Source organism: Oryctolagus cuniculus, chromosome 3, assembly GCF_051225735.1.
Source record: "Oryctolagus cuniculus isolate XC-2025 breed Fujian yellow rabbit chromosome 3, ASM5122573v1, whole genome shotgun sequence".
Taxonomy (NCBI): Eukaryota; Metazoa; Chordata; class Mammalia; order Lagomorpha; family Leporidae; genus Oryctolagus; species Oryctolagus cuniculus.
The window spans coordinates 58,467,061-58,494,897 of record NC_142869.1 but is presented as its reverse complement, the minus strand read 5'-3'; the positions used below and the strand labels follow the sequence as shown (position 1 = coordinate 58,494,897).

The 27,837-nt window shown below is 39.8% G+C and overlaps 1 protein-coding gene across 7 annotated transcripts in view; it reads right to left on the bottom strand.

Moving 5' to 3' along the window:
* Window positions 1-27,837, bottom strand: part of PDE1A (phosphodiesterase 1A) — a 371,956-nt gene that overhangs the window by 17,606 nt on the left and 326,513 nt on the right. For all 7 annotated transcript variants that reach the window (XM_051849383.3, XM_051849382.3, XM_008258812.5 and 4 more), the window contains 3 exons: window positions 25,087-25,168; window positions 22,850-22,970; window positions 22,283-22,470 (listed from right to left, as the gene is read on the bottom strand). In XM_051849383.3, coding sequence (XP_051705343.2) covers window positions 22,283-22,470; window positions 22,850-22,970; window positions 25,087-25,168 — 391 coding nt within the window. The remainder of the gene's footprint in view (window positions 1-22,282; window positions 22,471-22,849; window positions 22,971-25,086; window positions 25,169-27,837) is intronic.

Sequence of the window (27,837 nt, the reverse complement as noted above, 5' to 3'; positions counted from 1 at the left end):
GTGTCTACATGAAACTATGCGAAAGGGTGAGAAAGGTGGATTTATTTGTAATGTGTATACGGACCTCCAATGTTGGGTGACTTATCAAGTTCCCTTAGACCTCAGTTATCACCTTGGGAATAAGGTGACAACATCTAATTCACAAGACTGCTTGGCTGACTAACTAGCGTGACTATTCTGCTCAATATGTCACCTGGAACATAAATATGTACTTAGTAAAATATGAATCTACATTCTGTTTGACATTAATATCAATATAATTATAACATTACTTATTATACATAATATATAATACTGTATTTTGAAGTATTTTAAACACTGTAGAGCCTCCTTATTCATAGTTTCACTTTTTCACAATTTCAGCTACCTGAAGTCAACTGTAGTACAAAAATATTAAGTGGAAAATTCAGACATAAGTAATTTGTAAGTTTTAAATAGCTCATTGTTCTGGGAAGAATGCTGAAATGTCATACAGTCTCACATCCCACCTGAGGCAAGAATCACCTTGTTGTCCTGTACATCCATGCTATATCCATCACTCACAGTAGCCCTCTCTATTATCAGATTGGTTGTCACCATATAGCATTATTTGTGTTCAAGTAAACTTTATTTTACATAAAAATGGCCACAAGACATAAGAGTGGTAATGTTGGCAATAGATATGCCAAAAAGAGGTCATAAAGTGCTTCTTTTAAGTTATCTTGAAAAAAAGAAAGAAAGAAAAGTGAGTACGGTAAAAATTGAGAAAGAAAATTTGGGGGCTGGCACTGTGGTGTAGCAAGTAAAAGCCATCATCTGTGGCTCCAGGATCCCATATAGGTGCTGGTTCGAGTCCCTGGCTGTTCCACTTCCAGTCCGGTTCCCTGCTAATGCTCCTGGGAAAGCAGTGGAAGATGGCCTAAGTCCTTGGGCCTCTGCACCGGCGTGGGCGATTTGGAAGAAGCTCCTGTCTCCTGGCCTCAGGTTGGTCCAGCTCCCTCATTGTGGCCAATGGTGGAAAATTCTCTCTCTCTCTCTCTCTGCCTCTCTCTCTCTCACTGTAACTTGCCTTTCAAATAAATAAATAAAACCTTATAAAAAATTTTGAGAGATAACATCCACATAACTTTTATTATAATATAGTATTATAATTATTCTATTTTATTATTATTTATCTTTCTGTGCCCAATTTATAAATTAAATTTATCATATGTATGCATGAGAGGTGTTCAAAAAGTTCATGGAAAATGCATATTATGAGAAATTTATGTGCCATAATAATCTCATCCTAATTGTTATAATATGCTGGACGAGATCTAATTTGAGGCACTAAGAAGGATGAGATCAGTTTTAAAAGAACCTCAATAAAGAGTAACATATGCTCTACTAAAATTGAAGCAATAACAACCATCAGATTTATGATTACGCTTAAAATGAAGATTGGTGAAATCACTAATGTTCTATGAAAAAGTTATGAGGATGATGTTCTAATGGAATCAGAAGTTTATAAATGGATACTAACTTTAAGAAAAATATTGAAGATGAAGCCCAAAGTGAAAAATCATCAAAATCAATTTTTGAGGAAAATTTAATCTTGCTATGGGCTGACAATGAACAGCAATAACAACCACCCGCACCACAGACAATGACATTGGCTCAGCTGACACATTCTGAGTGAAAAATTAAAGGGGGATATATTTTCTGCCTTATGAGTGCTAGAACTGTTGTGCCCAGGTCGGTTTCAGACAAGAGCTGTGCTTTCAATGGAAATTTTAAACAAGCAGAATCAAGAACTCTGAAATATTTCTTCATAGAATTGGAGCAAGAGATGAAACATGGCTTTACCAAAATGATCCTCAAGACAAAACACAATCAAAGCAATGGCTACCAAGAGGTGGAAGTGGTTTAGTCAAAGCAAGAGCAGACTGATCAGAGAAAAGGGTTTGGCAATAGGTTTTTGGAAGGCTTAACGTGTTTTGCTTGTTCACTTTCTGAAAGGCCAAAGAATGATAACATCTGCTTGCTAGGAGAGTATTTGGGAAAGGTAGTCAAAGCCTGAGCGGAAAAACATCAGGGAAATCTCATCTGGGCAAGTCCTCCTCCACAATGATGCCCCTGCTGATTCTTCACAGCAAAATGAGAGCAATTTTGTGAGAGTTTCAGTGGAAAATCAGTAGGCATCTGATTTGGTACCTTCTGATTTTCCTTTTTGCTAACCTAAAGTGTTTTTTTTTTTTTTTTTTTTTTTTTTTGGACAGGCAGAGTTAGACAGTGAGAGAGAGAGACAGAGAGAAAGGTCTTCCTTTTTCTTTTGGTTCACCCCTCAAGTGGCTGCTATGGCAGGTGCGCTGCACCAATCTGAAGCCAGGAGCCAGGTGCTTCCTCCTGGTCTCCCATGCAGGTGCAGGGTCCAAGAACCTGGGCCATCCTCCTACCACAGCAGAGAGCTGGACTGGAAGAGGAGCAACCGGTATAGAATCCGGCGCCCTGACGGGGACTATTACCCGGGGTGCTGGCGCCACAGGCAGAGGATTAGCCTAGTGAGCCGCAGCGCCGGCCAACCTAAAGAGTTTTTAAAGGGCACTGATTTTTCTTCAAGTAATAATGTTTAAAAGACTGCATTATGAGGTTAAATTCCTAGGACTCTCAATTCCTTAGGGATGGACTGAATGATTAATGCAATCGCTTACCAAATTGTTTTGAATTAGTTTCAGCTTCTGTTGAGAGACAAATTTTATATTTTTCATCTTTTAATTCCATTTTCCACAAACTTGTTGAAGTGCCCCCAGGAAGAAAACATGCATCCTCGCTAACTGTTTTCAGGAAAAAAATGTGCTACACAGTCCCTCCTTTGGCCATTAAGTATCCCTATAAATCTTTCTGCCTATATTTACATTTATAAACACAATAAAATAACATTTTCTAAAAGAAGAGGAACATAAGTCTATGATTTTACAGAGAACAGACATAGTAGGGACATATGAAGAGATTTACACTGTCTTCTGAGATGTAAGGTTAAGAAAAGAAAGCTGTCAGTGTACGTGGAACTATGTTTATTACTGGGGCTTTGTGACAAAGTCTTAAATCTAGCCTTGGTGTCAAATTCTGGTTACACATCAAACTCCTATAGTTGACAGAGGTATGTGGATGAAAGAATGGTCTCAGAGAACTCTTTTCTACTTCACCCAAAGTCTGTTGCCTACTGTGACCCCAACATCTCTGTTAAACAGTACAACATCCAATCTGTCATCCTCTTCTCCACCTAGTCTACATTCCAAATGTCCACTGTGATACTTTTTAAAAAATATTTATTTTATTTTATTTGAAAGGCAGAGTTACAGAGAGAAGGAGGGAAAGACATTCACAGAGAGGTTTTTTTTCTGCTGGTTCACTCACCAAATGGCAGGGGCTGGGCCAGAACAAAGGCAGGAGCCAGGAGCTTGTTCCAGGTCCCCCATGTGGGTCCAGGGGCCCAAGCACTTGGCCCATCCTCCATGGCTTTCCCAGGTGCATTTGTAGAGAGTGGGATTGAAAGTAGAGCAGCCTAGGACTCAAACTGTGTGGGATCAAAAACTCAAACAATGTGGGATCCTGATGTAGCAGGTAGTGGCTTAACCCACTGCCACAATATTGGCCCATTGTCACACTTCTTCCCCAACAGTTTTTAGAGGCTACAAAATATTTGTGAACTCTTATAGGCACTATTCAATATTGCAAAGTAAAATTGGAGCATGGGATTAGATTGGGGGTGTCAGCAAACATTTTAAGTGAACCTTTAGAACAAGAGGAAGCAATTTGAGGGAATGTGTTCAGCATTTAGTTTTCCCTTTTGTCACTCATCAGTAGGCTTTTTAGGTCCTCTAGTTAAGAAAAATACAATAAGAATATTAGTTAATGCCATTATATATACATATATATATGGACTCAACATTAATAGTAGGTAATTCCATTTCATTTATATGGACTCATTTCCATAGAGTGGAGGCAACTCTCCTGCAGTCAACACCTCCTGAACCTATGTCTGGCTCCGAGAAAGAGCTATGAGAGATCTGGGGAAAATAACCAAGAATCCATGAGTTCTGCCCTCAGAAAAAAAAATCTACAGCACTTGTGTTAAACCAGCACATAGGAGGTCTCTGTAAATTCTCTGTAAAGACTTCATTATTGGGTACCAAATCTTTGGTCAGGCACTATACTTTTTACATGTGCAACACAGTTTGATCATAATATTGCATAATATGCAGTGGTGCTCACTGGCTGGAAAGATGGTACATACCTCCAAAGGGGAATGTCAGAACTAGTAGAAGGTGTGTGCGGCTGACAATGTATGCTGACTGCCCTCTTCGCCCCCACTCCTGCTAAAACACTGATTTTGATAGATTCCCTGCAAAGGCATTTCTCCTGCCCATTGTGAGACTACAAGGTAGAATGTGGTAACTACTCCAACTACTGGAAAATAAATAAGACAGCTAAGAGTATATAAGTGATCTTCCTTGGAGAAGATGGCATTTAATTGAGACTTGGAGGTGGGTGGTGTTCTAATAAGCAGAAGGGAGGAGGAGTTTTGAGAAGAGCAATCATTGCGGAGGAAAGAATAAGGTAGTGAGGTGGGAAAATGCAAGGCATGGGCGGTCTTCAGATTGCATAAAGAAGGTTAATCTTATGTTCCAGGATGCAGTCATGATCTTGCTCCCTGACTGCCCCAGGAGTAGAGGGTCACCATTCCAGGCTACAGCAAGGGTGATCAAGACACAATTATTATAAGGGATAACATCCCCAAGGTGCAGCCTATAAAGGTGAAGCTGGATGAATCAGATTCAGATCTGTACTTGGCCTTTCTTGACAATGAGCTCAGGAAGTTTTTTGCTCTCTCCTCCCATGCACAGAGATGTCCTATTTAGATTCCACCTCTGTGAACATGAGACAGGCCATGTGGAACGTCTGAGAAACATAGTAGCCCAGATGCTGCTGATATGCTGCCAGGGTGGAAGACTATGTTAATGAAGATGTGCATGACTGAATAGCACACTGGCACACACTTACTGTTCAGACTGTTATTTAAGCTCTTTTAGGGCTAAGTAACTTTGGTAACTATCATCTCTCAGAATGTTAAAATTCTGAATTTCCAAATTTTCCATTTTACCAAATGCATGCCCTTCGCTCATAATAGTAGTATAATGTGGAATACAAGCTGCAGAGGTTAAACTGAAAGTGGAACAATAAAATACATGAAAAAATAATTTACTAATGTCGCTCCCCGTCTTCGTGGAGGAACGACACAGGACCCTGCACTGTTCTTTCGTCTGCTCGGCCCTCCCCGGGTTTGCTGCTGGTCCTTCCCGGGTTGGCTGCTGGTCCTTCCCGGGTTGGCTACCATCCCTTCCACCTCCGTGGAAGGGCGGTTCCCCCTGCCACATTCCCCACTTCCGCGGGGGAGCGGCACCCCGCCGGCCGGCTCTCTCGGGGGCTGCACAGGTGTTCCTTCAGATGTTCCTCTTAGATGTTCCTGGTGCATATTGTCTCTCTCCTCCTTTATAGTCCTCTTCCACCAATCCCAACTCTGCTACCCACACGCCGAGTACTCTGCTCTCCTCCAATCAGGAGCAGGTCCCACAGTTTATTGGTTGAACTGGAGGCAGCTGTGTAGAAGCTGTTTCCCTTCTCAGCGCCATATTGTGGGAGAGCAGATGCATAGAATAAGTCTTAATTCCAGTAACTTAGTCTAGTCCGAGTTGCTCCCAGTTGCTCCCCACAACTAATAATATAAAACATGTAACAAATTACTAGTAACACCTCATTTAAACTATTTCATTTTGAACCATAATTAAGAGGGAGAAAAGTGCAAACTCTAGCTATTGACTACAAAAGACTCTGCTTCCCTCTGGTTATTTGTCCCCAGAGATGTTAGGATTCACTCTCCTGGGAACTTAGCTATTATGCTTTACATGAAGTGTTTTAATTTACTCAAAAGGTAATGGAAAACTATAACAAATACTTAAAAATAGAGATATCTTATAATTAGAACTTCTTGGGGCTGGCTCTGTGGCATAGCGGATTAAGCCGCTGCCTGCATTGCCGGCATCCCATATGGACACCAGTTCGAGACCCAGCTGCTCCACTTCTGATCCAGCTCTTTGCTATGGCCTGGGAAAGCAGTAGAAGATGGCCCAAATCCTTGGGGCCCTGCAGCCCCATGGGAGATGCAGAGGAAGCTCCTGGCTCCTGGCTTCTGGCTTGGGATTGGTGCAGCTCTAGCTGTTGCGGCCAACTGGGGAGTGAACCAGAAATGGAAGACCTCTCTCTCTGCCTCTCCTCCCCCTCTCTGTGTAACTCTGACTTTCAAATAAATAAATAAATCTTTAAAAAATATAATTAGAACTTCTTAAAGTGTATGGAGCATGATATAATTTTGTTCTGTTGAAAAGATCTATTTTTATTTTCTGTAAATAACAGATGCAGAAGGTAAAGACCAGTTTAGGGGACTAATAGAGATTGCAGGCAAATAAGATTAAAAAAAATAGTCTTCAGGTGTTATTGCCATCAACTGGTTTGGATATGAGACAGTCTAGCCATTATATTTTTTCTCATTAAGCAGCCTGCTATCCGTAAGTTCTACGAGTGCACTCCTGAAGTCTCTCTGGGCGCCCATGGGCCAAGGTTTGGAAGAGAGCCAGCGTCATTTCCTGATGACACGTGTGGACAAGAAGCCAGGCTTTCCCTAGAGAAGCAAAGGATTTGGCTAGAGGTAGCGTTCAGATGAAGGATTCTTCAGCGTTCCGTTATGAAATCGAAAGGAAGAATCGGCCTGGTTTAAATTGTGGAACTTCTCAGAAGGGGCAAGAGAAACTGTGGGTGTCAGTGGGGGAGTGTGAAACTACAGTTTACTTCTGCCTTAGTTCTGATGTTGGCAGGGAAGAAGCCAGCAAAGAGGAGCTGAGGATTGCCAGCACCTGTGCCAAAGCCTTACCTGCACTGCACCCCCACCCCCGCCACCCGTGCACCACCCAAACCCTTACCCCTTTATGCAGGTGCAGCTGCAGGGGTTTTGCTTGTTAAAAGGTGGCACCAGCTAAAAACATTCAAGACAGCTGCTGGCTGTGTCCCCGGATTGAACTGTAGCTCATTATAAAGTCATAATAATAAAATTACTATGACAGACACTCCCACCCCCAACATGCACCTGACACCCTGACGCTTCTGAGATTTCTAAAAAGGGCAATGGGAATGGGTAGTGTCGCTCCCCCTCTTCGCGGAGGAACGACACAGGACCCTGCACTGTTCTTTTGTCTGCTCGGCCTTCCCCGGGTTTGCTGCTGGTTTTTCCCGGGTTGGCTACCATCTCTTCCACCTCCATGGAAGGGCGGTTCCCCCTGCCACTTTCCCCACTTCCGTGGGGGAGCGGCACACCGCCGGCCGGCTCTCTCGGGGGCTGCACAGGTGTTCCTCCAGGTGTTCCTGGTACATGTTGTCTCTCTCCTCCTTTATAGTCCTCTTCCACCAATCCCAACTCTGCTACCCACACGCCGAGTACTCTGCTCTCCTCCAATCAGGAGCAGGTCCTGCTGCTTATTGGTTGAACTGGAGGCAGCTGTGTAGAAGCTGTTTCCTCCTCTCCCAGTGCCATATTGTGGGAGAGCAGATGCATAGAATAAGTCTTAATTCGAGTAACAGTCTAGTCTGAGTTGCTCCCCACAGGTAGTACTCAAGCCTCACCTCAAACTCCACCCTCTTTGAATATCCAGTTAAAATTTGCCTCAGGTGCCATGCCCCATGGCCCAGATCCTATAAAAGGCTGGCCCATTACATTCTTAAGTGCTACTCTCTCCCGAGCTTGTGTGCACTCGCCCTTGGGTGTGTCTTTTCATTTTTAATGACCTCTGCTTCTCTGCTGACCTTTGCCTACCTGACTCCTTAAATTCTTCCTCACCTTGTGACAGAAGCCTGGACCCAGCCTAGCCAGGGGCCATTCCTGCAGCAGTTCCTGGAGATTCTTATGTTAGATACTGAGCAGGAATGAGAGGGTAGTGACTACGTTCACTCCACTATGTACTCAATTTTCTAAGCTTTTAGGATCTTTAACTCAGCTCATGTACTTAATGGGCCTTAAAACTTTAAGCTTTAGAAAGAACAAAAAATTTTCTAAAACTTAGATTTCTCTAATCAAACATCTCTTTCCCTGCTGCTTTTCTCTGAAACATTGTCTTTGAAACTCTTAACCAGACTAAAACCTCAAAATTTAAAATTCTGCATGTATCAGTAAGAAGAATCTCAATTCCCTTTTTCCTGCAAAGTTAAAAATACTTAGTTAACGTCACTAGAATAGTATTTTCAATGGGCAATTCCACAATCACATTTCATTTTTCTCGGGGTAGGGAGGGGCGTATTGGGGGGAAGCCTACAAGTGCTGTTTGCCTAACTGGGCTCCGGTGAACAGTTAACTTCGCCTGGTTTTGTTCTCACTGGTTTATTATCAGGAGCCCAGGCCCAGTCCCACAAGTAGAAGCAGGTGTTGTCACCAGGGTATCTGGAAACAAAAGTACATTCGTAGTCTATAAAAATCATGTCCGCCGCCGAAGGGAAACAGCTTTCCTTGAAAATCCTTACTGCAGCTTTCCTTCCCACAAGGACGTCCATAAGAGATGTTTCTTTCTCCCTGAATATGAATCCAGATTTTCCCCAAGAGAAGCCAGATTTAGCATAGACTGGATGAGGGAGAGGTTCGAATCCTTACAGTCTCAGGGGTCATCTTTTTGACACCCTAGAGAACCAAAAGGACATGTGTGAGGACAAAAGTTTGAAAGTTGAAGAAAGATCTTGGGTCGCTGACAGAGGACCCAGGGTTCTGCTATGCCTACCAAATTTTGCAATATTTCCAAGTGGGTGAAGTGTGAAAAAATTATTAGATTCTGGAGTCACCAGAGACTTTGTCCGGGTATCGTATCTGAAATTCTTAGAAGTAGAGGCCATGTAGGTGTTCTCAGTGTGCAAGGAGAAGAGGCTGTATGGACTGTGGGTCAAGAGAGCCACGCGGAGCCACTCAGCTTGCAGGGAACCCCAGCACCTCTGTAGTGTGGTGAGCAGCTTGTTCTCTGGCCCTGATGGAAGAAGGAAAGAGCAAAGGTTTCATGGTCTGGAGTAGAAACAAGGGGTCAGGTGTTGGAGGTAGAAGGTAGTAGCATGAAGCAGGTGGTAGGATGAATTGGAAGAGAGACCTGAGGTCAAGTAAGGAGCCGATCCTTATCCTGAGTTTGGGATACCACTAGTCCCCTAGCACAGCAAGGCCATGTGAAGGAAGATGAAAGCCTGGCCAGGCTTACTCTGCTTCAGTTAAAACACGGAGTGACAAGCTATGTCTTCAAACAGATAACAGAGGGACTTCAGCTGGAAATGTTTTTGGTACAGAAAAAATGGAAGTTATGTTATTTGTGTGCATGATCTATGGCCTAAGGAATTCATACATGCTATTAAAATACTGTTTGACAAACTAAATGCTAATTTTTTTAAAGTTCACAGTATTCAGATGCTTTCTCATGTTTTCTAACAACAAGAATCCCTGCTAAAACAGAACTGTATCTGTTCTGAGGGATAAATCGCATAAAATGGACACTGAATGCAAAGCAATTCATAAAATACATACAGCATGACTGTTTACAGCAAGTGCTAGAGCAGACAAAACTAGAACATGAGTTGCTTAAAATTATATGAAGAAGCATAACAGCTAAGGAAAAAAGATAAAGGGATGATGATCACATAATTCAGGATAGTGGTTAACTCGGGAGGGAGAAAAGATGAAGTTAACTGAAGAGGCCAGGAAGGAAACTGCCAGGGCAGTGCCTATCCCGGCTTCCAAGTCAGGCTTCCCTTTTCTGCCTCCTCCATTCTTCCTTTCCTTCCCCTCTGTGGCTCTCCTCCCCTACCCCCACCACCCTCTCTCTCAGCATGTGATTATTTGAATTCTTGGTACCAGGCACTGTTCTAGGATTATCAGCATTCAAGGCAGATATGACTGTTCTAACAACAACAAAACTTTTTAATGAGGGGAAACAAAAATTAAGCTATTAAGTCAACTACTTAGAAACTAGACTGAGAAGTGTCTTGGGAAAAATACCTGAAGGTGAGATCAGAAAGGCAAGGAAGAATGTGAGTGGAATTTGAATTTTTTTTGTTTGTTTTTGTATTTGTGGGGTTTTTTTGGGCCAGGAAAGACCTCATTGATAAACTGACAAGGAAAGCTAGATTTGAGAGAGGCAAATTGGCAGTGTAGGAAGGAAAAATTGCTTATAACAGAGATGCAAGTTCAAAACTCAGCAAGAAATACAAATGCATGGAAAGAACAGGACTGTGTGGAGGTCAGTGTGGCTGGAGTAGAACAAGCAGGTGAGGGAGAGCAGCAGGAGCTGAATCAACAGAGAAAGGGGTGGGCACAGGTGTGAATCACAGGGCCCTATACCTGGTGCACCTGGCCCTCACATGTTGGTGGGATCTCATGGTTTCATTTTAGGAATTTAAAATGTGGTTGTTACCTTTTCATTTGATTATTGGTTATAACCCTTGCCTGTTTCCTGCTGGAATATGTTTTGTTGTTGTTGCTGAATTTTTTGCATTATGGCCTTAACTGAAATGTTAATTTAAAATGTTAAATAGTACATAATTTAGAAAAATATATCTTGTGAGTCAAACAGTGGTTTCAAATACACTCATTTAAAAAACACAATGTTACATTAAAAACAGGTAATATTTAAAGCTCATCATTTCCTAAGTATTCTGATACATTTTACTATTTATATTGAGGAAGTATTCTACGATGTGACCACTTTTTCTAACTTTGTGTGTAAAGACACCATAATGATAGCTTGAAACTCGCCTTGCTGGGGATATTTACACCGTAGATATCATTAAATGTTATGAATCAGGGCTTCATTTCTGAACCATACTCATTCTCTAGTTATAACTATAGGTTGAATATGGATAAAAGTTTGGCAAAAATCAATGAAAGCATTAAGAAAGGATGGATTTACTAAACAGAATTTGCAATAAGGACTTATATATTTTACTATTATAAATTTGTGTGCTACAATCTTTTATATTCCTTAAATGTATAATAAATTTATACAGTTATATGTGGCATAATATTTCAAAGATTGGCTACATATACCATTGGTGGCTAGATTATATCACCCAGTGACATAGCCATCTTAGTTTGTGTGAACATTATGGAGTGTCTTTACACAATGACAAAATCATCTAACTGCAATTCTCAGAACATATCCCTGTCATTTGTGACACAGGATTGTATATATATGTGTGTGTGTGTACGTTTTAAAAATGTAAAAAGACTCAATATCAAAGAGCATCTCTCACCCAATTTACATCAGAACAATTAATGAAAATCTTATTTTTGTTTGCTTTTGATGGAACTTATGAGTTACTAAGCCAAAATCAGGTCTCAACAATTTCAAATGAATATACAAACATATTTCATGACCATAGGACAATCATGTAAGAAGCCACAAAAAGAACTAAATAACACATATAGTTTGAAAATTTTAATACCTACTCTAAAATGGCAAACTTGTCTGATGCTCATTCTGGGTTTACTCTAGTTCTAATCACCTGGACTCATGTACAGTGAAAATCCCACTGGGGCCTCAGATCCCACATTTCCTCCTTTTCTCACATCCTTATTCTTTTATCAGGTATTTTAGGATTTCAACACATAGCAAATAAAGCATAAAATTACCCAGAACAGTAAGAAACATTGCATTCCATTCCAATCTGATCTCCAGATGGGGGACTTCTGGGATGTAACTAGTTTTCTTAAACAGATGTTCTCCTTGACAAGAGCAAAGGAAAGTGGAGCTGGAGTTGATTCTTGGTCTTGGCTATTATCAAGATGGATTGGGTGAACCTGATTCTGTTAGGAATTCCTGAGACTAAGGTGAATCAGTATTTCAGGTGGAGCTTACAAAAGTAACTGCTTTGCCTTGAGGGAGAACAAAGATCATCTTTACCATAAAGGAGCTGCTCCAAATAGGAGTGCTTCTCCAACAGTACGACACCGAATCTCCATTTCAGCTCCAGACATGAATGTTGTTCATGGCAAAGAGTGGCAAGGCACTGGTGAAAAGGAGCCACACGAAATGGCCCTTCAAGAGTTGTACATTCCTTTCCTGTGTATTTCCTATGCTGGTAATGAGGCATCTGTCATCCCACCGGCCACTAGTAAAGGCAAATGCAGTTTTTCCCTCCATACCTCACTTCTTTAGGTGCGTTTCTCTTAAAGCATCCTAGATCTTCAAGACGCCCTGAATCTCCACCAGGAGAGTGGTCAAGAATTTATGAAAGTATTGGCTCCTTTTGAGGAGCGAACTTGCTTCAGACCAGACAGTATTATTTCAACTTGTTGAGGCTAACAAAGGTTATGTGATTTTTTTCTTACATTTCATAGGTTGAAATGAAAGGGAAAGGGGAGCTCTTCACTGTTCTTTTCTACCCACTTCTGTAGAAGAATAGCTACATACTCTCTTAAGTCTTCTGTTGGCTCTTAAGTAGCGCAGGAGATGGTGGAGACTGGGGAGGTTTAAGATGGTGAGGAATACTGAATTAGCAATGACAGCATTTTCCTCACTAATGCAGAAAAGTTAACCAAAACAGTAAACAGCTTTGAATGAAGGAAAGTGTTTTTTCTTTACTTTTTAAAAATATCCTGTGTTCAAAAACAGTGTATATACAATCTTATAGGATTCCAGCTCCTTAAACAGAAGTCTTTTTTTTTTTTTAATTATGTATTTGAAAGAAAGGCAGGATTATAGAGAGAGGCAGAGAGAGAGAGGTCTTCCATTCGCTGGTTCACTGCTCAAAAGGCCACAGAGGCCAGAGCTGGGCCAATCCTAAGCCAGGAGCTTCTTCTGGGTCTCCCACAGGAATGCAGCAGTCCAAGCACTTGGGCCATCCTCTACTGCTTTCCCAGGCCACGTGACATAGCAGAGAGCTGGGTGAGAAGTGGAGCAGCCAGGCCGGGAACCCACGCCCATATGGGATGCTGGCACTGCAGGCAGCAGCTTTACTTGCTCTGCCACAGCGCTGGCCCCCAAGTATTACTGAATACAATTATTCCTTAAAAATTTTTTTGTAATTTGATAACTAGGTGCTCAGAGCCTAGGGATCTACAACCTTTCACTGCTCTGGGATTAAGGGATGTTTTTGAGATATCTATTGAAATATAGTTGAAAGACTAATATTATGATGACCTAACATCTATTCCTACTCAAGCATACTGTTGAACATACCATTTTTATGTATTCAGAATTTAGACACTTTCTCCATATCATTGGGTCTAAACTCCTAGCTTTCTCCTAGATTATAAACTGTACCCTTCTTCCTGGACTCTTCCCATTTGTGTCTCTTAAATAATGGAAACAGCTTTTCTATTGGGTAGACAGGGCAATTCTCTTAAAACCTTAGTTCAGATTTCTCAAAATTCTATAGCTGGCTTGCTTTGACCAAAACCAATTACCTGGCACCACACTGCCCATTTATCTCATTTTCTTCACTATTCCCACTTGTCCAGTTTTTCCATTCTCCACTGGCCTGTTTATTTCTTTGTAAGCCAGGCAAGTTCTACCTCCATAGTAATGTCATGGCCATTGTATGTGAGAACTTAATGCTACTCATTCCAGAACACCCCCACCCCCACCAAGGCATGCAGTCTAAACTATCACTTTCTCAGTAAAGCCTTTCCTGACCACCTTATTTAAAAGTGTGATTCTGCATGAAAAAATGTTCAAGGTCACTAGCAATCAGGGAAATGCAAATCAAAAGCACAATGAGGTTTCACCTCACCCCGGTTAGAATGGCTCACATACAGAAATCTACCAACAACAGATGCTGGCGAGGATGTGGGGAAAAAGGGACACTAACCCACTGTTGGTGGGAATGCAAACTGGTCAAGCCACTATGGAAATCAGTCTGGAGATTCCTCAGAAACCTGAATATAACCCTACCGTTCGACCCAGCCATCCCACTCCTTGGAATTTACCCAAAGGAGTTTAAATTGATAAACAAAAAAGCGGTCTGCACCCTAATGTTTATTGCAGCACAATTCACAATAGCCAAGACCTGGAACCAACCTAAATGCCCATCAATGGTAGACTGGATAAAGAAATTATGGGATATGTATTCTTTAGAGTACTATACCGCAGTAAGAAACAACGAAATCCAGTCATTTGCAACAAAATGGAGGAATCTGGAACACATCGTGCTGAGTGAAGTAAGCCAGTCCCAAAGGGACAAATACCATATGTTCTCCCTGATCGGTGACAACTGACTGAACACCAAAAAGGAAACCTCCTGAAGTGAAATGGACACTATGAGAAACGGTGACTTGATCAGCATAGCCCTGACTGCTAATGGACAACTTAATACATTATCCCTCATAGTATTTTTTTTTTGTCTGTTCTACTTAATATGACTGGTTTAATTCTGTAATTATCACACAGTTATTCTTAAGTGTTGAAAATTAACTGAAATGTGATCCCTGTTAAACATAAGAGTGGGAATAAGAGAGGGAAGAGATGTATAATTTGGGGCATGCTCGGGCCGACTTGCCCCAATTGGTAGAGTTGGAAACATACCAGGGGATTCCAGTTCAATCCCATCAAGGTGGCATGTACCAATGCCATCTCACTATCCCAAGTGATCAATTTCAGTTCACAATTGATCATAATGAAAGGACTAAGAGTCAAAGGGAGCACATAAACAAGTCTAGTATCTGCTAACACCAACCGATAGAATAAATAAAGGGGAGAGTGATCCAACATGGGAAGTGAGATACTCAGCAGACTCATAGAATGGCGGATGTCCTAAATAGCACTCTGTCCTCAGAATCAGCCCTAAAGGCACTCGGATCTGGCTGAAAAGCCCATGAGAGTATTTCAGGCATGGAAAGCCAAGACACTCTGGCAAAAAGATCTCTGTGAGTGAGATCCCAGTGGAAAGAACAGGTCTTCAAAGAGGGAGGTGCCTTTCTCTGAAGGGAGGAGAGAACCTCCACTTTGACTATGACTGAGTCTAAACAAGATAAGAGTCGGAGAACTCAAGGGGCTTCCATAGCCTTGGAAACTCATAACTGGTGCATAGGGAGATTACTGATGCCATAAACAGGAGTGTCAATTTGTAAAGTCAACAACAGGAGTCACTGTGCACTTACTCCTCATGTAGGATCTCTGTCCTTAACGTGCTGTACACTGAGGCTTAATGCTATAACGAGTACTCAAACAGTATATTTCACTTTGTGTTTCTATGGGGGTGCAAACGATTGAAAACTTTACTTAATGTACACTAAACTGATCTTCTGTTAAAAAAAAAAAAAAAAAGAAATTATCAATTCCCAACTTGACTCTCACTGGGATTAAACATGACAATAAGTCTGATCTGATTTCATCATCATTTAAAAAAAATCATCTATTATTTTTCACTTTATGTTTCTGTTGGGAGCAAACTGTTGAAATACTTACTTAAGGTATACTAAGCTGATCTTCTGTATATTAAGATAATCGAAAATGAATCTTGATGTGAATGGAAGGGGAGAGGGAGTGGGAAAGGGGAGGGTTGTGGGTGGGAGGGACGGTATGGGGGGGAAGCCATTGTAACACATGAGTCGTACTTTGGAAATTTATATTCATTAAATAAAAGATAAAAAAAATAAAAAAAAAAGTGTGATTCTGCTCCTCTCCTTCATTCTCCCCTAAGGTTATGTATTTGCATCTCTTTCGTTTATTTCCATTTCCTTACTTCTTAGAATACATCACAAAACTACAATAAATATGGTAATAACAAACTCTAAAAACTTCTAAACAGATTACATAAATAACCTTACAGAATTCTCTCAAAACCATTGCTGAAGAAGAGGAGTTTCTGTTATGGTGTTGTAAAAGGTCAGGTTTCTCCTCTACACCGAAAACAAGTGTAAAACTGGATAACATTAATATCAACAACTCTTCTATAACATTGGAAGTCAATCACAGGAATGCAATAATTTGAGATTTTATTCTTAAAAAAAGTTTCCTATGCAGATAATGAACACCAAGTGGGATAATCGTAACAAAAGAATCATCCCTGGGCATATCGTTTTCAAATTGCTGAAAGTAAAAAATGATCTGGAATTCATCAAGAAAAAGACAGGAAAATGATAATGTAGTTTTTGACTCCTCATCTGAAAGTCTGGAAGCCAGAAGGCAAAGGACAGAGTACAAAAAATATAAATTGGTCAAGAATTTTGAATCAAGCAGAACTTCAAAACTGAAAGTAAAATTTAAAATATTTCCAGATTAAAGAAATCTAAGGGAATTTTTGTCAACAGACCTGGGCTATATGAAAATAATGGAGGAAGCACTCTGAGTATGAAAGGAAATAGCACCAGATAGTAACTCAAATCCACAGAAAGAAATTAAGAACATCGAAATGGTAAATATGTGGGAAATTCAGAAGGTTATATATGCAAATATGTCATGTCAAAATTCTCCAGGAATTCGTGTTGCTTCTGGCCCTCTGATCTCATTTGGTGATCCATTTGAACAATCTTGTATCATGGCCAGACTGATTTGGTTTCTACAGTGTGATAACAAGTTTTGGTTTACAACATAGCAGGTTTCTCGCCTGTCTCATCCTTCAGGGATATTGTGCCTATGTTTAACCCTTTGTAGTATCATATAAATTTTAGAATCAACTTCTCAATTTCATGAGAAAACATACTGGAAGTTTTTGACTCCAAGTCTTACCTTGGAGATAATTAAATACTTGAATATACCATGAATATTTTATTACATATAAAATTTATCCATAAAAAATAATATTCTTGGGCTCATGAAAATTGTGAGAGAAGCACTTTCTTGCTCCACTAGAACACCTTAGATAACTGTTTAATATGGGTTTTGACTATTAGAAAGCCCACTGTTCACACATACCTAAGATCTTCTGTGTCATATTTAATAGCCCAACAGTGATATTTTAATCTCAATCTTTAACTTCACAATTGGTTGTGAGTTTAGGTGGTGACTTATGGGACATAAGTTGACATTATTCCCAAACCTCTATAACAATGGTTATATTTCTTAACACCTAGTTTTTAAACATATTTATAATAGATTTGTTGCTGTTTTTATAGAAGTACAAGTGAGTTGTTATAAAAATCATATAGTGAATCAAACTTGCAAATTTCCTAATTGTGACACCATGTGTATATATATTTTTCAGTTTTTGTTGAGGCAATTATATGTCTGAAAATCACAATAGTTCCTATCATTCATAGCTCCTATCATTCAGACCTTAGATGTCTGTATCCTATTTTGTAATTCTGCCATTAGCACTATCTTGATTTTTCGAAACAAAGGTCAGCAATACTCATATTCTCAAATTTCAGTAATTATTACTAATATAAAGTCTTTAATTTGAGGGAAATTTTAGACATTAAGGCTTCTAAAATGTTTTATTTGGTGAAAAGGTAAAGTTATTGATTAACTTCACTACTACTACTATTTATGCATTCAAAGCTTTCCAATTAATCATGAAAATAAGAATATAGCATAAACATTTCAAATCACAAAGGAAAGTAATTGTACTGGGTTAATCAAGAAATAAGTAATAAAAATGGGAAAACAAATAACAATTAAGTATTTGTTATGGGTATTGAATTTTGTTTACTCTTAAATTTTACATCTTTATTTTATCATTAAAATGGTGAGTTCTATTAGCAGGATTTGAAGATGTAGAATAAAACTTGTACTTCTGGCATAAACCTAATAAATTCTAAATCTACTCTGCATACTCATGATTGTGGCAGGAATAAGCATATAATGTCAGGGGAGAGTCTAGCTCTGAAATTTTTTTATCCCCCTGAATTTGTTCTATCTTCATGCAAGCAGGTTCTGAAAGTATACATTTCATGCCAGCAATATCTTAATATTTTCCTAGCATTTAAAATTTTAGCTTTGGATATATTTAGTCTTTAGCTTTATGTATTTCTCCTAAGTTTGCCTAGTTTATCATTGCACTGAAAATATAAACCCAAGAATGCAAAGAAATTAGGCATTATTTGTTTACTCAAAATGTTATACTATATGCAAGCACCCACTGGGGTTTATCAGTGTATACTATGATTTCAATTTAACCAAAGTCAAAATGCCTATGTTCAAACCTGTGTTAGACATTTCCTCATTGAACATCTGAATTATTTCTCAATTCCAGCAATGAAAAATGAGAACATTTTACGTATCAAAATTGTACTATCTGTTCTCAACAAAATATTCAACAGAGCATAGTGCCAGAACATTTGTTAGAAAGGAAGAAATTGTAATCCTTAATCCATTTCTGACAACAAATTTCCCTCCAGGTTTACAACAAAGAGTCCAGGTGGTGGGCTGATGTTTGGGGTTCATTATTTTAAAGACTGTTGAGCGGGTATTTATGTTAAAACCTTCGTAAAGGACAGTATAGTTTGGCCTATTAGAGTCTCTGGATTTTTATCACTAGATAAATACTTTAACTTTTCCCAATTTTTTTAAATCTCCTATTTTATTTTCACTCCAATCTCTTGAAAGGCCAATATGAGAAGAGGTAGCAGAGTTGAAGGCCAAAACTTTGGTTACAAAATTGGACAGCTTTGATTCCCATGCTTTGGAGTGGTGTGATCCTCAGCTTCCATATTCATAAAATAAGTACAGTAGTTTCCACTTTGAGGGGTAGGAAGAAATGGGATAATGTCTGACTCATAGGAGGGATATCAGAAATCATTTCCCTCCCCTCTTTCTTCCCTGCTGAAAATATATTTCCCCTTCTAAATAAGTAATACATTCAAAGTGGAGTTTAAGCATCAGTTAAATCATTCATTTAATAATTTATTCAGTGGGGTCAGCACTGTGGCATAGTAGGTTAAGCCTCCCTCTCCCACATGGGCACCGGTTTGAGTCCCGGCTGCTCCACTTCCAATCCAGCTCTCTGCTATGGCCTGGGAAAGCAGCAGAGGATGGCCCAAGGGTTTGGGCTCCTGCACCCACATGGGAGACCTGGAAGAAGCTCCCGGCTCCTGGCTTTGGATTGGCCCAGCTCCAGCCATTGTGGCCATTTGTGAAGTGAACCAGTGGATGGAACCAGCACACTGATGATACAGCTTTGTCTCTCCCTCTCTCTGTAACTCTGCCTCTCAAATAAGTAAATAAATCTTAAAGCTAAATGTGTTTGCTAAATAAAAATTTTAAGACACTGTCTCACATCAGAGTACCTGGACTTGGTTCTTATTTCTGGCTCCTGACTCCAGCTTCAGGCCTGTGCAGATGGTAGGAGACAGTAGTGATCACTCAAGTAGTTCAGTCCCTGCCATCCAGGGGGAAGTTCTGGCTTAACTTCTCAGTTTCCAGCTTTGGCCCTAGCCCAGTCCTAGATGTGAGCATTTGGGGGAAAGAACTAGTGGCTGGAAGTGAGTCTCTCTCCCTCTCTCTCTCTTCCCCCAACTCCCAATAAATGAATAGTGTGTTTTCTTTGGTTTTGTTTTGTCTTGTTTTTTAAAAATGGGGGCCAGCATTGTGATGCAGCAGGTAAAACTGCTATCTGCGATGTCGACATCCCATGCAGGCCATATGGGCCCCGGTTCATTTCCTGGCTGCTCCACTTGAGAGCCAGCTCCTTGCTGGTGGCCTAGGAAAATCAACTGAAGATGTAAGTGTTTGGGCCCCTGCCACGCATGTGGGAGACCTGGAAGAAGCTCCTGACTTCAGCCAGGCCCAGTGCGGGCCACTGTGGCCTTCTGGGGAGTGAATCGGTAGATGGAAGATATGTCTCTCTCTCTCTCTCTCTCTCTCTCTCTCTCTCTGAAACTGACTTTCAAATCTTTAAAAATGAGTAAGGATTAAAAACTCCTACCATAAACAATTCTAAAGCACCTACAGTGTAAGGGACTTGCTAACTAAGAAAATAATGGCAAGATATTTCTGTGCTCAAAGAACTTATAGCCTAGTGATTTTTATCTTTTGGTACTCTAGGGTCAACATCTTGAGTATAATTTGTTCTTTCTTTAATAATTTTTTATTTATTTGACAGAGTTACAGACAGTGAGAGAGACAGAAAAAGATCTTCCTTCCATTGGTTCACCCCCCAAGTGGCCGCTATGGCTGGCGCTGCACCAATTTGAAGCCAGGAGCCAGGTGCTTCCTCCTGGTCTCCCATGCGGGTGCAGGGCCCAAGCTCTTGGGCCATCCTCCACTGCCTTCCTGGGCCACAGCAGAGAGCTGGACTGGAAGAGGAGCAACCGGGACTAGAACCCGGCACTCATATGGGATTCCAGTGTCACAGGCAGAGTAACCAAGTGAGCCACGGCACCATCCCTATAATTTGTTCTTATAGAGGGGTAATTTTGATTACTTGAAGTTCTAGTTGGATGAATTTGGCAATATTTAGTACTATCCTTCGAATCTGGTATTGTGAAATAATTTATTGAATAATTATATACTATTGTAAAGATGTTCTGTAATGGCTAGTGCTGGCAACATAATTACAGGGGCAATACAAGATGAAAATGAAGACCCTTGCACAAAAGCTATTGGGGATTGCAAGATGATTATATTTAGCCACACAGGACCATTCTAAGCATGGGGCCTTTGTGACTGCACAGGTTACACACTCATGAAGTGGCCCTTGTAATGTCTGTATAGCGTGACCACTGCATGGGAAGCAATTTCTTTTCAACTCAGTCTTACATGTGGGAAAATGTGACTTACAGAGGCAGATGGAGGTATTAGTTCAGCAGTTTTATTTTTTTAGTTAGAGATTAAGGCATAACATGATACAATATGAGACTAATTCCTCAATTAAACAAATTATTGAAACCTAATTAATGAGTTTCTATTACATAGCACTATGCTAGGAGTGGGAGATACACTAGAAAACAAAGTAGATCATGTGACTATTGTGATCATTAGACTTCCATGTAAAATAAACAAAATAATAAAATAAATGTTGTTTGATACCAGCTTTGAAATGACTAAACTGGGCTCTCAGATGGAAAAAGGGGACCGAGACCTAACTACATTTAGTCACCAAGGAGGGCCTCTGTGGGCTCAAAGCATGGGATTTTAGGACACAATTTGGAGAGAAGGACTGATGTTGGGAGAGTCGCATAACTTTCCTCTACCTCAATTTCCTTATCTGTAAAATGGGAATAATAAAACCCATGTGAGGGGTTATGATTTTTGAGTTAAAAATTTTAAAAACATGAGACTCAATAGCCAAGAAACAGAGTTGCAAAGAGCCCAAGAAGAATTCCTGGCTGAAGAAACAATAATTGCAAAGGCACTTGGGTGTCATAAACTTCCAGGAGGCCACTGTGCAGGGGTGTGGTGCACCAGGGAGGCAGGGTTCTAGGAAGGGAGTGTGACAGTGGAAAGGCCAGATCTGGGAGTTTGAAAGATAACAACTATTCTGATACTGACTTCCCAAACCAGAGAGGGACCAATTAATTCACACCAGCAAGTATGTCAGAAACAATTATAGTTAAGTTTCTCATTTGGTTTCTTAGGCTGACTACAAATGAATTTTCTAATTCATGAGAGATTTTTTTTTTTTTGACAGGCAGAGTTAGACAGTGAGAGAAAGAGACAGAAAGGTCTTCCTTTTCCATTGGTTCACTCCCCAAATGGCCGCTGTGGTCGGCGCACTGCACCGATCCGAAACCAGGAGCCAGGAGCTTCTCCTGGTCTCCCATGTGGGTGCAGGGCCCAAGCACTTGGGCCATCCTCCATTACCTTCCCGGGCCACAGCAGAGAGCTGGACTGGAAGAGGAGCAACCGGGACAGAACCGGTGCCCCAACTGGGACTAGAACCTGGGGTGCTGCTGCCCCAGGTGGAGAATTAGCCTAGTGAGCCACCGAGTCAGCCGAGAGAGATTCTTAAAGAAGTAAGTTGATCAAAGGGTAAAAAAAAAATAAATCTGCTGCTAAGTATTACTTTCTTAGTTCAGAATTGAAAAGCCACTTAAGAAACCTGAAGCACAGGCTTAAAAGTACCTCTACATAAACACAAAGTTATTGTACCATGAAGTTTAATTACCGTTTTGTGCCATCTCTCATACCCAGTTTGCTTCCACACACACACACACACACACTCCTACAGCCTATGGCATTAACAGGGAGAATTGCCTTTTATCTAACAAAAGCCAGCTTTCCCACGATTGACCAAAGTGGGGTTATATTCCAAAAATAGCACCAAGAGCTTGCCTGAATCGAAGCTATTCAAGGAAACATTAAGAGAACTGTACCTTGTGCAGCTAACTCTTTCCACCGCTCTTTGTTCTGCTGGATGATGTCCACCAGGTTGTTTTTGAAGCTCTTCAGGTCCACAGCTGAGAGGGAGTAGTCGGGGGAGTAACTTCCATCGCTCACAAAGCCTTTTGTATTTGATCGTCTCAGTGCATCAGCAGCGTGTAAGCCCGCAATGGTGGTTGAACTGGCAGTCACAACCACAGAAACCAAAAGATCACAAGGTCAGGAGATGGCATGAGGGAACAAAGTCTGAGAACTTTACAAAAATGACTTGACTCTGGATAGCAGGTGCACAGCCCTGGTGTTCAGCTGATGGCAGCTGCTCACCTCTCTTCCCTCCCTCATGGCATGGAAAGGGCTAGGGACACTCCTCACTGCACTCCTGAGTACTTCCCATTTTTTTAGTAGTTTGGCCACAGGCAGATGTTGTATAACATAAAGCCACTAGGTGGCAATACTACCTAACAATTCTTGTAAGCATTCCCTGCCTAGCTGTGAGAAACTAGGATAATTATCAAGAAAAATTCCCTCCACTCATCAGAGACGAAAAACGATGGTAATACCTGCTTGCCCCATAGTTAGAAGTCTCGGCTTTAGAGGCTTCCTCTATAAGAGGAATAACAATTTTCTCTGTTGAGTCCGTCAGAAGAGAAAATGTTGGCTCTACTATGAAATCGATGAAACCTACAGAAGCAAAAATTAATAAATTAATCCATGGTATAATTCTAGAATTCTAAAATCAGTAACAATGATGGGTCTCTGGCACCCCTTCCCTTTTTGATATTAGTTTTATTCAATAATGTGATCTTTAAAGTTCCACTGCCATATAAAATTTCTCAAGTGGTAGAAGTGACACAACTTAAGCTTTCTGATTTTGAATCTTCCCTTGAGAACCTCATAAACTAATAGTACATTCGGATCTAATGATAGTGAAGATATTTTCTATTAATGAGGAGAATATTACCTCTTCCAAAAATCTTTCACTTGTTAAATTTTATTATTGACCAACATGCAATAATACCAAAGTTCCAAAAATTGTTTTTTTTTTCCCCCTCAGGCTGTAGGAAAGCTAGCACATTTTTTTCCTTTACTGTATTAGTCTGAGCTTTCTGCCAGCATGTTAATATTTCAAATTTCTGTTTACTAGTCTGTGGATGTAAAGTGTTAGTTTGCAGCCTGCGGGTATGTTCTATCAAATCAATGAAGAGAACATCTCAGGAAGACAGCATCAATCCCACTTGAGATGTCAATCCCATTGAGATGTCAGGATTGAATCAAGACTTTTCCATTGAAGCACTCCTCGAGATCGAAAAGAGGCATTGTCCTTTGGGACCACTCGGTGTTTAGGAAGACAAGGAGATGACCTCTTCTAAGCTCTGTGTATCCTCCCACACCCCAAGGTCCCAGGTGAGGTTTGCTGCTTGAAATCAAGTGCTTGTTGAGTGGTAGCAATGGACCACCACCTAAATAGAGTAAGTGGAGGGAGAGGTTTGAAGTGATAGTGCCCTGGGAGATAGCCACATTTGAAGAACACCTATTGGATGCTCAGATACAAGTAATTCACATTTCAAGAAACTGGATTACTCCTAGTATACATTAAGGCACATTTTTAACTCAAAAAAACTTCAACAGTTTTATATTTTAATTGATGCCATCAACACAAGGCAATATTAATTGGCCACATAGGCGCTATTTAAAGTTCTGTATGATTTTTAGTGCCTGGAATATGTAGGTTGTCAAATGACATTGCCTCTTTTAACTTGGCAATATTGTATGCCTTTATAATATAGCAGCAAGCCCTGAGTACTCTTGCCTTCTCAGCTGGCCAAATGAGGTCCTTAGCCTGCCACATTCCCACTTACTGAACAGTGATAAGCACTTGTGTTACAATGGCTAGAAAAACAGTTGTTGGAACTTGAATAGAAAGGGGAAAGGCCCAGAGAGCAGCCTCTCTGTGGCTCAGCACCCCGCAGCGTTGTGGTAGGTGTTGCTGGGACAAACTGGAGAGGGAAGGGTGGTGATCCTTCTACTTATTGCTTATAGAGTTCAGTAATAAAGATGCTGACTCAGTAATGACTGTGACAAATATTTGGATCACCCAGCATTGCAGTAATGTTTTCTAATAATGGGTTGGACTTGAAACACCTAGACAAATACAGATGATATTGAACATGGTTGGAAGCAATATCATTTTGCAAATTTCCTGTTAGCTTATCTATTCATGAGAATTTTTTCCAAAAGAATATGAGTTAGTGATAACAGAACAGGTACATTCATATTTTTATTGAATTATCCTATGCAGGAGTAGGGAAGCTTTTTTTCTGCCAATGGCCATTTTAATATTTATAACATCACTCATGTATCATACAAAATTATCAATTTACAAATTTTCCTGCTACATGAATTTCAAGTCCTGCCTGGAGTTGCTTTGACAGGGTCAGAACAAATGATTTTTGCAGGCCTTATACTGCCTGTTGGCTAGACCTTCTCCACCCCTGAAAGGAGTAAATCACAGAAAATAATCAGCAACAAAAAATATTCTCTTACAGGGGAAGAAAGTCCTCTTGTGAAAAGATAACAACAAGAATAAAAATTTATATTTACTAATTCAACTTCATTGAATGCATATTCTGAAAATGCTTCATTTATTCCTATCATTCAGCATCATATTGATCAGTCTAAAGATCAAATCTATCATGAACGTGGAATGAGGTTTTCATGGCAGAGTTTGAGCAGCATGGTGAATACATTGGTAAACTGATAAGAACCTTTCCCCTTTCCACGACCATTGCAATGTTACCTATTTGTGACTGGGCCACCATGGTTGACTTCCGATCACAGAGTGGGGAAAATGGAAGCCCTAATTCCGCTTCTTTATCTCCCTGTGGAAAAGAAAGGTGGGTTCGTTCACATTGGGGTAGGCAAAACCAAGGTCATGAGCAGACTGGATACAAAGCCTTTAAAAAGTCACATCTTTCCTTTTGTTCATAACTGTCACTTTTTCAAAATATATAAAACAAAAATTTTATAACTGTGCTCAGATGGCCTCTTTTGGCAGACATCTTGCAAGGGGAACATTCTCAAAACCTGGAGCTGTTACTCCACTATTACAATCCCTTGATTGTAAAAAAGCAAAACTTTGCCTTTTGAAATTTTAAGGCAACATAATATAGTCATCTCAGTGTACTGGCATTTAATTAAAAATCCAGCTCATGGAGTTTTCTGCTGCTTTTTAAAAATGCCAAAAACACAAGCATGACTTCAGTATTGAGATTTCAAGATTAGGCTGTTTTATGAAATGGAAAGTATATGAACACTTTGAAACATCTTACTAGTCATTAATCAAGTTTTATTAAATAACCTACAACAAATAACAGCATACCTTCAACACTACATTCTGTGTGCATAATTTTATTCTAATAGATTCTTAGAGATATTAAAATGTCAATGACTTTTTACTATTATATAAATATCTACAGTAGATTGAGCATATATGTCAAATAATTGCATTTGTGTTCAGATTTAACACGAGAAGCAATTAGATTTTCATCTCCTAAGATAAAGGTGTCTGCTCTTGGCAAATACTTATTATTACAAGGTTTGTGAAACATTTATTCTTTCCCTTGCATTCATGGGAATGTGCTTAGGAGAGAAAGGGAAGAGAATTCCTTGTTCTTGCTCCCTTGAATGTGTTTGGCCATTTGAAGGAATCTGACTCTATTTTCATGTGGTTTACTGGCTATAAACCCTCATGCCGTAGCCCAGTCTTGCATAGCCCTCCACATCTATTTAAGGAGTTCAAACTTGCCTTCTACTCAGTTTCCTCTGAAACAATTTTAGCTTGATCTGTATAACATGATTTCAACACATGCCTTTGAGAATGGTCTCTGATGTATTCCCCATGTGCTGGGCATCTGATTATGAGGATTATAGGAAAAAAGTTTTGAAACCAGAATTGTTTGGTAAAACTCTAAATATGGTCACAAAAGAAGTAGGTAAAGTAACCACAAACAGGAACATTTTACCATTTCATGACTTAGAGAAGATAACAATTCCAGTGAGCTCTGCAAGCAACTCCCCTAATCTCTCATAGAGAATAACAACAATTCTACTTGTAACTGAAATTCAGATCCAGCTTAAGGAATGTGTGGAAGGGAATTCTAAGTACTACTTGTGATGGAGTCAGAGGATAATTGATTACTGCTATTCATGGATTATCTGTTACTTCAGACATGTCACAGCCTTTACTGAAAGAAATTTTCCTCATCTGTTATCTAAGTTTGTGATCATTTTAGAAATAAGATACAATATTATATACCTAGTAGGATTTTTCTAAACTTACCCAGATAATTTTTGTGAAGTCTAAGGATAATGCCTAACGTTTATAAAGTCATTAAATTTAGCTAATAAAAATGATAATTCATAATAGCAGTAATGTCATTAGGCAAATGAAGGTATTGATGATGGCAAATGAATATCTTGTATGGTTTTAAACCACAGGAATAAGAATTAGTTTTCAATTTAGCATGTAATAAAGAGGCATTGGTATTTCTACCTCTTCTTTCATGCAGGAAGGAATTGATGTGGTGGAGATTCTACCTTTGAAGATGAATTTTCAGTAGCATGAAGGATGGTTAGAGTGACTTAAAGATGATTCTTGGGCTTCTCCTTGAATGAGTAAGAGCCTATTGGTGCCATTATTTTAAAAGTAGAAATAAGGCTACTGAAAGACTTCATGAGCAATGTAATATTGTAGATCCTCATTTGATATGTGCAGATACAAGTGAATTTTATATCCTATTGTTTATTAAATGTAGGTAAACTGCATTTAACCGGTTTCATTGGTAAAGGTTCTGCTATATCTTGAACACAAATTTATTATATTATGTATGTATTTAGTAGAGCTAACAATGATAATCTAGGACTGAAAAGGCCATTGCTATGATTTAACTTCCAAGAGTCTAAATTTTAGACTGCTGGACATTTCTAGATGACAACATTTTCAGCTAGGACTTGGGTATTTGATAGATACAGGCAGCTTGACCTTCCTATAGATGAAGTGAGAGATTAATATTTCCCCTCCTGTGCCCCACAATTAAATTAGAATACTAAAATTCTTCACCTAAGGCATATTTGAATGCTGAAGTCCATTAATTATTCAATTTATTTATAAATATTTCAAAATGTTATTCTTCAGCATGAATAAAGGCCATGAATGCAAGATTAGTAGGGTGGCTTCGGGCTGGACTATGGAAGAATTAAAAACCCAACAAAGAGGCAATACTACTGAGGGAGAGGGGGAAGATAAGAAGCCAGCTGGGATCTCTGAAGCCAAATGTGATCAACTTTATGATACTCCAACTCCATCCCTGGATAGAGAATATACATTGTCCATCAAGATGAAATCGCTGCTCAAAGCAAGGTGCATTGTGGGACACTCAATTTATAGTTTTTGGAAGTTGTAGTTTCCTTGAGGCTAATGCCTTCAGGAGGCCAAAAAGACACTTAAAGAATCAATAACTTTACATACACATGTCCTGGCATTTAAATT